At 41.3% G+C, this 12,219-nt stretch overlaps 1 protein-coding gene across 4 annotated transcripts in view; it reads right to left on the minus strand.

The window, feature by feature from the left end:
- Positions 1-9,834, minus strand: part of itpr2 (inositol 1,4,5-trisphosphate receptor, type 2) — a 102,466-nt gene extending 92,632 nt beyond the window's left edge. For all 4 annotated transcript variants that reach the window (XM_018765985.2, XM_018765984.2, XM_018765982.2 and 1 more), the window contains exons 1-4: positions 9,341-9,834; positions 3,647-3,717; positions 1,128-1,243; positions 84-170 (exon numbers count right to left, since the gene is read on the minus strand). In XM_018765985.2, the coding sequence (XP_018621501.1) occupies positions 84-170; positions 1,128-1,243; positions 3,647-3,717; positions 9,341-9,432 (366 nt within the window). In that variant the 5' untranslated portion in view covers positions 9,433-9,834. The remainder of the gene's footprint in view (positions 1-83; positions 171-1,127; positions 1,244-3,646; positions 3,718-9,340) is intronic.
- Positions 9,835-12,219: the final 2,385 nt, after the last annotated feature.

A 12,219-nucleotide genomic window follows, 5' to 3' on the forward strand; every position in this document is an offset into this window, starting at 1 on the left:
TCAATTCCACAGTCAGTTCATTCCTTTGTAAAAAGCACTGCAGAAGGATCTTGAAATTCCAACAAAACAAATAGCTGCTTTACCTGGATGACATTATTGTACTTGACCACTTCTCCCAGCAGCTTCTTGTTTTCCGACTCGTTCTGCTTCTGTTCCAGTTCAGCTGCATGCTGGGAAAACAGGAAGATGGAAACTGTGACCTGGTGTTCTCAGAGGAGGCTCCTCAGGTGTCAACAGACGAGGATCCTGTTTCCAATGCCAACCACACCACGGTCACAGTGTTCTGCAGCTGTGGTATTCTCCTGTTCCTCCTCCGAGTTCTGCTGCATAGTCACATTTATCAAAGTTCACCGCAAATCAACGTTTATCCTGAAGAGTGGAGTAGCAACTTACACTAGCATTGGGGGGTCTATTTTTTCCCCAGAGGGTCACCGACATAAAGCTGACACCATGCAAGTGAAACGTGCGTAAGATGCCATTGTATGTCTACCTAAACCTGATGGTAGAGATCATCTGCATAACTGTGTTGCATCTTTATATACTAATACAAATATTACACAACTTGAAAAAATTATTCAGATGAGCATATAAGAACAATTCTGGGCACTCAACATGAAAGACTACTACTATCTGAGATTTTAATCACAGTCAATTATATACGAGAGCTGGTTTAGAAAGTGTTTTACTTATCTGATTTCTGTTGAAGATGACTGACTGTTAGATGTTTTTTTACACTCAAACCCATTTATATATCACGGTATCCTTAGTGTAATAATTCAGGTTAAGTACCTTGGTCAAGGACACTACAGTATGAGTGAGATTCAAACCAAGGACCTTTAGACTGCAAGGCATTGGCTTTAACCCCTATGCAACATGCTGCATGAGGTTACAGTATAAAATACATATTTTCATTTCCTTGAAATTAAAAGCATATATGTTTCTACTTACAAACTCAATATCAAGAAGTTACATCATATTTTACTGGAACATGAACATTAACACCCCTCATGAAAGTGCATTTTCAACTTGAACCTAAACTTTACAGTGGAATGACTCAAGAAATTATTGCTGAAATTTCACTTCCTCTTTGAGAGAGCATGGACTGGTTTCTGACCAGAGGCAATTACCTGTAACTTCTTCAGTAGGTCCTCTTCTGTGTTATTGCCCTGTTTGCCTTGCTTGGCCTTCCAATACTGCTTTTGGGCAGAATACCTGTTCATGGGACACACCTTGAACAGGCAGTCTGGTGGAAAACAGAGGAGAGATGAACATTTGGCACATACTGAGCTTGCTGTTGATCTGCACTTCCAGGACAGGCCCGTGTCGTCTTTTTACACTGTGAAACGTAAAAGCTTGAAATCAGCTTGATTTTCTGCAGACGTCAATATTAACCATGTGGTTATAAATACCATTATGTGGTATTCTCACCAGTTCATTTCAAACTGGAGTGAATCTCACAATGGGTTGAAAATGGAAATGTGTCACTGCACAGTTGCTCACCCTAAGATCATTTCAGTTTCAACAAAATTTAGTGGCAATGGAAAAGTGTTGCACAAGAAAATTTGAATACAAGACTATTAAACTGAGAAATATGTCAATGTAAACTGAGAAATTAATATCAGTAGCCCTATAATTTAGAAGGAATGGCTGGGAATCTCAGACTTGTTTTATAAAGGAATTTGAAATCCCGCCTGATAAGCAAACACTGCCAAGGTGTAGCACAGGCTGTGTAATGACATTAAAGAACAACACTTTGCAATCATTTCATACCAAGTAGCTGACAGCCAAAAGGCACCTCAGCCTTGGGAGCAGGATGGTCACATGACATGGAGATGCCAATAACCTTAACCAGGTGACTTGAAAGCCTGCTTGCTGTCATACGCACAGATGCCATTACATCACAGCATAATAACAAACACGCACTCACAAACGGTGGGCAATTTAGTGCTGCCAATTCACCCAAAACGCATCTTTAGAGTGTGGAAGGAAACCAACAGTGGTTGTTCACTCTCAGGATTTCCTAAAAATCAGTTAACATTTCTAAGGATTCACTCACAGGGCTTTTGTTTGCCTAAAACTTCCTAAATTAAATTGTATACAACTTCATATCATGTCTCATAATCATATTTCAAGGGGGGTAATAGTATTAGGAAGTTGCTCTTTCAGTTCTGATTCACTGTTTTAAAGGCTGTAGTGGGTTAATTAACACTGGCCAATTCAACAAGACAAAAAACACTAAATTATTAAAAACATTTGTGCTGACTTCACTGAAGAGTTGTATGATGGGCTACACAATTTTCATTTTTGCCATAGACAAACATTTTAATCACAATATAACACTTCATGATCTTATGTTAAATTTATCAAATTCATTCAGTCAAAATAGTTTAGACATTATCAGAGGACACACAAGCTAAATACATGGTTCCTCATTTCCTGTACCATATTACAGTAAAAATCTATTAACATTTGTTAATGTGTTGTTTTTTCATGCATACAACAAACTACAGCAGAACTGTGGAGACAAAAGGGAGGTCATTGATAAAATCTCACACACAGAAATTCCTTGTGATTTTAAAGTGCAAAGCATGGGAAACATTCTTATGTACATCAAGGTCAGAACAGAGAAAAGACATCTTACTTCATCAATGTCACAAAGTGACTGCTTTGATAAGGTACAACCTTTTGGAGGCTTAGCAAACAGACTGAACACAGCTAGGGCTGTAAAATTCTTTCACAGCAAGGACAGCGTACCAAACCACCTCTGAAACAATAACACGTGCCTATACACGCATCCATTGCTGGTGTACTTTTCACATACCACAACAAGTTGGTTTTCGCAACTAATCTGAGTAAACCATTAAGCTCATTGTCCACCACTAGATATTTAATTGTGTCTGACATCACTGGCATAAGTGTGTTTAACTTAATACAAATGTAATAAACGTGGTTCTGAAAGTCAAAGAATTGACTGTTTTTCTTGTTCACTCTAAGTCAGAGACACACAAACACCTTTAACTTGTATCATTCAGTTGTTTAATAATGTAAAAATTCCCTCTGAACTGTATACTTCTGCCCTTCTATCATACTTCAGAATAAAACAAAGAACTGCAAAGCAAAAAACTAACATTTTTACTTTGTACAGTTATCATTAATTTACCAAGGATTAAAACCTCCCCCAGCCTCCTTTGAATTTTAATTAGAGGCAGTCAGAGATGGTCAGCATGATGATAAATGTAAAACTAAGTTACATATGATATGATGATAGAATGTTGCTGCATCAAGCCCTACTTCAGGATCTTTTGTATTGTTTAATAAAGTACTTCCTGAAAAGAGCATAGCATATACTCTTCATTTTAGAAAAACTGTAAGCTATGTGTGTCTCCTGCAAAGCATCTGTTAAACAATAACGATAAATGAAATAAACTTATAACATCATAATCAAGAGCTCTGCTATGAATAGATGGTGGTAGTTAGTAATGGTTGTTTTTATTCATACCCTTTGCACTTAATTATTTGTGTGTGTGCTTGATTCTGTAGTTAGAGGTAGAAACATCTGATGGTGCACAATCCTACCAGAAATGAAAAATGCAATCCTTGCCACTGGCCCAGGACTTGCCTAAACCCTTGTCTCAGTCTCACTCACCTCTGAACTTCTTGGGTGGATTGGCCAGGTCGCCGGTATCGGGCTGCACCACGCATCTGTCATCCACAAGCCTGTGGAAGCAAAACACAGCAGTTCAGCTTTAAAACACTGCCAATAGTCAGCAACGCCTTTGAATTCCGGTGCCAGGGCAAGACAAAGTCTCCAGGTTCATCCAAAAATTTAACTGCCCAGTGAAAAGAGACCAAACATAATCATTCTCTTCAAATAAGCACAACAGCAGTTAAGAGTAACCCAGAAGACACAGCAGCAACAAAGAGGCACAGGGTTCAGCACACTGAGCTGAGCAGAGCCTGGAGCAGAGTGCTCGCGCGAAGCAAATCAAACAACAAATTCTTTAAAAGCACCAGGACAACCAGGAAAACTTTGACCAGGAACCTTTGTTCTGGCTACAATGACCTAAAAAGCCTCATTCATGGTGAAACTTGGCTGATAATATAATGCTAATTTTGCAAAGGGAACAGGGCTCAGAAACACAGGAAACGGAAAAACTGTTCAACATAACAGACTAATATCATCTACAGTATCTGCAAAACTTTAAATTTGAACATGATGCAAACAATGATTTAAGTTTTCTCCATTTAGATTGAAAACTCAGACTTACGTTCTTTACACTCGGCTAAGGGAAGCTTTTTATGAAACACATTGTCCAGTTCTTCTGCATCTTAGGAAATATCCTCCCCTAAAGCTCATATGAACACTAACACTTTGGGTGCAAGTTCACACACTTCAAAACACAGGAGGGATACACATATGTGTGGAGTTAATGCTTACTTACTGGAGAGTCTCCAGGGTAGTCCAAGAGCATATTTCTTTATTCATTAGTTTTTTCTCCCCCATAAATCATGAAGATTTATAAATCAGGAAGGCACTCAGGCCAATAATAACCATTCCATCATCTGCTCAGTACAATCTGTTACAGTTGAGCAGATCAGTTTTTTATACATACATAAATAAGGGACCGTCCCCATGAAAACAAAGGGAGTGAAAGATACATGTTCATGCTCACCGTTGCCTCCAATGGCATCACTTCCATGCATCTCACAATAAAGTTGTAATAAAGATGTTATCCTGGGTTGCAACTGTTGTATACATTTTGCACTTAGCCTCGAAAGTCACAGAAATTATTTACTCGGGTTAAATAATGAACCCAGATATTATGATCCACTTAGAAATAAACACTAATAAGGTCAGTACAGCTGAATCCTGAATACTGTTATTGTTGTCATCAATCATCAGAATCACTTAATGTCTACTGAGTTAATATTCTCTGTACACGCCCTGCTTTCTGCAATTGCTCATAGCTCAACAATTAATTTAGTACAACAATTCTTAGCAGAATTTACAGAAGGCCTTGCAACACACACACACACACACACACACACACACACACACACACACACACACACACAGAGTCTGAAACTGCTTGTCCGGAGCAGGGTCACAGCGAACCGGAGCCTAACCCGGTAACACAGGGCACAAGGCTGGAGGGGAAGGGGACACACCCAGGATGGGAACTTTGCAACGGTGAGTGCTAAATGCACCACCTAATCTGTGATGACCCACAGTAGCTCATATCCTTAGCTTAGGATGTTTAGGTCTCTACAATAATTTACCCTTTTAAACAGCTGTATAATTTTTGTTGAAGAAATTCTGGCTAAGTACCTCGCTCAAGAGTACTACTGCAGGAAGTGGCATTTAAACCTGCAACCTCTGAAATGAAAGGTAGCAGCTGTAACCAGTAAACTACCTGACAACATTATTTAGTAAAGCTTTTCTCCAAACGGATGTACAATCCTAGATACACTACTAGCAACTAAATAAAATCGTTAACGCATTGTAACAGCAGACCAAAGCGAAACACACACAGATGCACTCACTCACTACAGGCAATTTAGAAAACACACACACACACACACAGTTTCTGAACCGCTTGTCCCATGCGGGGTCGTGGGGGGCCGGAGCCTACCCGGCAACACAGAGCGTAAGGCCGGAGGGGGAGGGGACACACCCAGGACGGGACGCCAGTCCACCGCAAGGCACCCCAAGCGGGACTCGAACCTCAAACCCACCGGAGAGCAGGACCCGGCCCGCCACCGCGCCCCCCAATTTAGAAAACAAATTACCTCAAACACACGTCTTTGAACTATGGGAGGAAACGAGAGTATCTGAAGGAAAGGCAGGTGTGTGAGAGAAGAAAACGTACACACTACACAGACTGAATGGAGATTAAACCCACTTCCAATTAAAAAAAAAAAAAAAAAAAAAAAAGTAAGCTTTTTTTTGTATTTCTCAACTCTGTTACATGTAAGCAAATACAAGAGGAAAAGGATGAAGCTAATAGGAAGTACAAGTGCAAACTTCTGAAAAAATAGTACCGCTGTGCTGTTAAACATGAACTAGCATGGTGTGCAGTGAATCCAGTTAAACATGAACTAACATGTAGAACTTACAAGCTGCCAAGAGAAAAATTAGTTTCATTATTAAAATTTAAAAAACGGCCCCAGAGAATGGGAGATACACTACATTCAAATGACAAGGTTATTACAGAATATTTTAGTAATTGTGATATATAATGTGGGCCTATAAGAAACAGGAAACAATACATTCAGCATTCGTCAGAGGTACAACAGCAATGCCCTTTTGATAAAAGGTAGAGCACTTTTTCCCCAACATTATGTTCATATTTGTATCGGTTTTCAGCAGCTCTATTACACAAAATATTTTGGAGAAATACACAATGGATGCTTTCAACTGGTCAGTATAAGTGGTAATAATGACAATTTGTAACAACTAAAAACTATCCATGTTTTGTAGACAGTCCGGATCGCATTCCAGACCCTGCATTCACACAACAGAAAAGCAATGACTGTTCAAAAACCAATATTCCTTAAAGAATGTGCATTCACATACACGTTCTGCAACATGCAAAATCAGCAAGTAAAAAAAAAAAAAAAAAATACTAATAGGATCACTATTACCATGCAAACATGAATGTGAGATGTTTTACAAGACCTTGATCAGAGTCAGAGCTGTTTATTTGTCATTTGCACAATTACACTGGGCACTGAAATACCTGTGACGAGGCTCAGATTCAGACATTGACAGTAGAAGCACATATTAGATATGAACAAACATTAGAACAAACACACATTTAAACAAGAATGGTTCAGATGATGCTGCAATGTAGTAGATAAATGAAAATGGAAACAGTGCTGGGCAAATGGCATAGATATTCTATATGCTAATTTTAATTTCTCTGAGGACTAAACACGTGGTCATCCTCCACTTCCAGATCCAAAGATGACCAACAAACCACACCATATGAAATTCTGTTGGGCTCCGAACTAAGACATCCCTGGTCACACGTGCCTTGCATTTGCCAAACAATAAAACTGGGGCCTCTGTCCAGCTAGTCTGTCCACCGGGCCATTACCAGACAGAAACATGGTAAACACATGCAGTTGCTTTAGCACCTGATGCAAATAGAAACCTAAATTTCAAATCACTAAATTTCAAGAATGCATGTGAATCCTGAATGAATTACTAGCAACTTACTGAATACAAAAAAGGTGGCTTTAACCTGTACATTCGTGGATATAGGTCAGAAAATATTTGAAAAAAATAACATTCATCTGTTATATAATGGGGTCCTGTACAAAGAAAACCGAGGCAATGTCTAATGAAAATACATACCTTTTTCCATTTAAAAGGCTTATTATTCAGCATAATATCATCTTTGCCCAATTACAGTTAATTTACTTCCGTAACAGGTATTGACTGCCAATTATGGTTTTTACTCTGCAAAGTACACTGACATTGTGCTCCTTTCATAAAAACCAAATACTGTACATACCTCCTAGAATCTAAAATCTAAAGTACAATCAATACTATTAACTCATTTAACCAATGCTCTTCTCCAAATAGATCTACTTACAATAATCTACCCATTTACACAACAGGGTCATTTTTACTGGAGCAACTCAGGGTAAGTACCTTGCTCAAGGGTACTCCAGCAAGAACAGGGATAATTCATTAGTTACCCAAAAGGGCACCTCTTACCAGACAATGTCTGCATGCTTCACAGAATGAAAGTCACAGGCAGTGGTCATTTGAACTTGTTTCTTTGTATCAAAGACATCCCTGAGGCAAATCATCAAAAAGACTCCATCCTGGGAGTACCCTGTCTCACACCCTGTGCCACCTTGCATTCGACAAGCAGTTAACAATGATGATAAAAGTAGCAAAAGTATAATGTTAAAAGAGAAGCTAGAAATACAAAATATACCGAGTACCACCATCGTGCAAAAAAATACCTTTTATTTTGGTTTTTTTTTTTTTTTCTCCCCATTAGGGAACCAAGTTCTTTCCCCCAAAACAAATATTGGTAATTTAGTCCCCTCACAAGAGACATCTGCCTAATAAGATGATTCGACAGAATATGTTAACCCTATGTTACGTGAGGAACAGGTGCAGTAACTAATCATTATACCCTTCCACACAACAGCAGAGTAATCCTTCCACAGACTTTAGAGGACTCTGGGTATCAAACTAGAAACTTGGTCTCATCCCCAAAGTTCTGAAATGGCTGTAATAGGGAGGTAAACCCTTTACTTGACTATTTAGAAGTGCGCAGTCAACTCCCCGATCTCACTCCAAGCCCGCACAGGTGGGCCAGGCCGTGACCATGACCCGAGGGGAGAGGAATCTAGGAATGCCAGCGGTGGGTGTGCTGCCAGCCAGCGTCAGTTTTAACCACTGCCTGGATGAGTGTGGGGGCAGGGCTGCAGCTCCACGGTACCTCCTTATCAGTGTCACGGCCGGGACCAGAGAGGCGGGCGATCGGGCGAGGCCGTTACGAAACTTCAAATCACGGAAATAGCTGCACAAAGATATCTAAAAAAAAAAAATGCACAAGCAGCTCTTATGCACACAGCTGTAATTTACAGTTTACAAAGCGCTGAAGTAAAACTGACAGATTTACTCTCAAATAAAACCTGTAAACCTTTTTCAATATCAACAAACACGCCACCAGCATTGTTGAACTACATTTCAACCTGTCATGTACCTGAACTTTTTTCATAGCTGAACAATGGCTAATGCGAACGCGATTTCAACGGCGCAGTGCAGCAATGACATTTCAGGGTGCTGTCAAAGTTCTGCTGAGTTGCAGGCCACGGAGAGGTCATTGTGATGTTTGCCTGTATCGTTTTTACTAAAGTAAAAGGAGCAGTGAGTGAGCAAGGCCTTCTGGCAACAAGTGAACGCCAGTCAATGTTCCCAACATCAAGTAACTGATGAATTCACACACACACAGTTTACTTGTGGGTCACTGGGTGGGTAAGGGTTACATGAACCGTTAGAGGGAAATGTGGCAGATTTGCATGAAGAGCAAAGCAAGGTTCTCCACAAGGCTGCAGGACAGGAGTATGCAGAGAGAGATGCAAGTGTGAGAAGAATGCGGTCAGGGCATGAGAGAGAGAAAGAAAGAGAGAGAGGGCGAGGGAAAGAGAGAGAGAGAGGAGCGCAGGCCTCTGGGCTGCAGCCGACTTCCTCCTTCCTTCCTTGCGGAGCTCCAGCAGACATCACCTTCTCAAAGTTTACACACACTCGCCGTACACTTCCTGCACACACCTGCTGCGTGGAGGTAAAAAATGAGTGAAGTGAAGCACTCACCCGAGTGTGCTGATGAAGCCGTTGACGGCGCCTTCCGCGTACAGAGACACGATGTCCCCTTTGTGAAGAAAGCTCGAGCGCGGCTCCGACATGTCTCTCTCTCTCTCACACACACACTCACTCACTCACTCACTCTCACACACACTCACACGCTTCAAGCCACTGTGACCGCAACACGAGGGACAATACCGAATACGTTTTTTAAAAAAAAGAACGAGGAAGTGCGTCAAACTAGTCCGTTCAAAGTGTCCGAGGCGAACATGAGTCCGTCAGGCGGCCGAGTTGAGGAAGAGAGACGACATATTTGTGCGGAGAGAAGGCAGCGACGTGCGTGTGTGAATGAGAGAGAGGAGGTGCCGCGAGAGAGCGCGTGTACGCGTGTGAGCGAAACTATCGCTCCAATCCATGCCTCCGCGCGCCTTCCTGTCACACAAGCGAGCGAGCGCGCGCGCGCGCGGCGGGAGGAAGCGGCTCGCGGCCGCTGGAGAGAGGTGCCTGGCGCGTGACGCCTCCTTTCTGCAGAGTTCCTCGCAGAAAAAAAAAGTGTCATATTCACTTGATATACTTTAACGGACATACACGAATGTCTCCTGTCAGAACTGTGCCGTAACTACTGTGCAGTCAGTGACAGTGTCGCTGAACTTCACTGGCAGCGGACTGAGTGTTGTGACCTCATGCAGCGCCCGTGTTTTTACCGTGTTTTACTGGACATTTACACTGCATTTACTGGAACACAGTGGGCAAGTTACGGAACGGGCATATAAATTACTCATTTCACCAATTTCACTCACTCTGACTCCGGAACTTAAGAACACAACTGGGACCGGAAGTACGTTCATAAATCCAAAGTCACTTTTTAACACGAATTCAGTAGCTGAGTAATACGCGGTGTCTCCGTTTGTTCGTTGGCCGGGTTCTTTAAAACCCTCTGGTAAAGCTATAATAGGTTAAAAGCTCCTTTTAAGAATTATTTCATGATTTTATTAAATTAAGTGAGGAAAAATAGTTAATTTAAGATAAAATAAAAGTGAATAATTTCCAGAGCCCACTGCACTGTTCAATCCGACGCTTCAGCGATTAATCCCACCAGCGCGTGCAGCTGCCGGCCGCTGCCTCTTTTAGTCTTCGTTTCTTCATTATCTGCGTAACCCGAGGCTTTATAGAGGCATCCTTTCATTTATTTACGGATAAGGTCATGCAAATATCTTGGACATACATAGTTATCATTTCCTTGACGCGTTTCATTTTTGACATCTTTTATTAACTTCTGCGTGCAGTTAAAACGAATTTAAATCACTGAAAATAAAAATACACTGGCTCCACAAACTCATATTTAATTTCAATTATGTCCCATCATATGCGCAGTATCCTCGTTTTACTACTGATCACACATACAGGACAGCAGACACCGTGGAAGCGAGTTGAACTGATCTGGTCCCACACCTCTCGGTCTCAGTGGAGTCAGAAATGGTGTTGCTGTAGCTCTTCTCCATAATTATTAATTATTATTAAACATAATTACTCTCTCTCTTCTTAGCAGTACCAGTATCAGTAGTAATAGCAGTGGCAGTACTACTGGGTGGAGCCAGCAGGAGGCATAGTGGTTAGAGCTGCTGCGTTTTTTTTTTTTTAATTTTTTTTCCTCAGAGGTTGCAGGTCTGGATCCCACCTCCTGCTCTAGCACCCTTGATCAAGACACTTACCCTGAACTGAGACAGTAAAAGTTACCCATGTAATTTTTGTACCCCTGTAAATGTGGTAGCAACAGTACTGTTGTTCTTCGTCATCTTACATTTGTTTATTTAGCAGATGCTTTTCTCCAGAGCAGCTTCCAATGAGCTCTATGTAGTGTTACCAGCCCACACACCTTATTTACCGCAGTGACTTACACTGCTAGATACACTACTTACAATGGGTCACTCATCCATACATCAGTGGAACACACACATTCTCTCTGTCACTCACACACTATGGAGGAACCTGAAGCATGTCTTTGGACTGTGGGAGGAAACCCACACAGACACAGGGAGAACATGGAAACTCCACATGGATTGAGGTGGGATCCAATCCACATCCTCTCGCACCACCCAGGCGCTGTTAGGCAGCAGCGCTACTCGCTGTGCCACCATGCCACCCGTCGTCTTCTTTGTTTTCTTAGTGTTGACGTTGATGTTATACTTGATGTTGCTGTTATAAGCATCTTTATGAAAACTTACATTGAGAATAACAACATTCATGAGCTACTCTACAGTTATTCACTTAGCAGACACTTTTGTCCAAAGCAGCTTACAATGGATACTATGTAGTGTTATGAGCCCACACACCTTATTCACCAAGGTGACTTTACACTGCTAGATACACTACTTATAAGGGGTTACTCATCCATGCATCAGTGAAACACACTCACACACTGTGGGAGAACCCAAACAGCCTGTCTTTGGACTGTGGGAGGAAACCAGAGCACCCAGAGGAAACACACACAGACACAGGGAGAATACAAACTCCACACAGACTGAGCAGGGATCAAACCCACATTCTCTCACACCACCAAGGCACTGTGAGACAGCAGCACTACTTGCTGTGTCACCATGCCACCCACAGAGGCACTATAGAGCAGCAATTTTTAATTTACATTTATTCATTTAGCTGACACTTTTCTCCACAGCAACTTACAGTGTTGAGGTTACAATTATGTATCCATTTATACAGCTGGGTAATTTTACTGGAGCAATTTAGAATAAGTACCTTACTCAAAGGCACTACAGCTAGAAGGGAGGCTCAAACCTGCAACCTTGGGGTCCACAGGACTAACCACTACACTATCAGCTGTCTCTCAATAAGCTGTCCCTTAATAAAGTTGATATTGTTTAAAAATGATG

This window comes from Scleropages formosus, chromosome 5 (assembly GCF_900964775.1).
Source record: "Scleropages formosus chromosome 5, fSclFor1.1, whole genome shotgun sequence".
NCBI classification, from domain to species: domain Eukaryota; kingdom Metazoa; phylum Chordata; class Actinopteri; order Osteoglossiformes; family Osteoglossidae; genus Scleropages; species Scleropages formosus.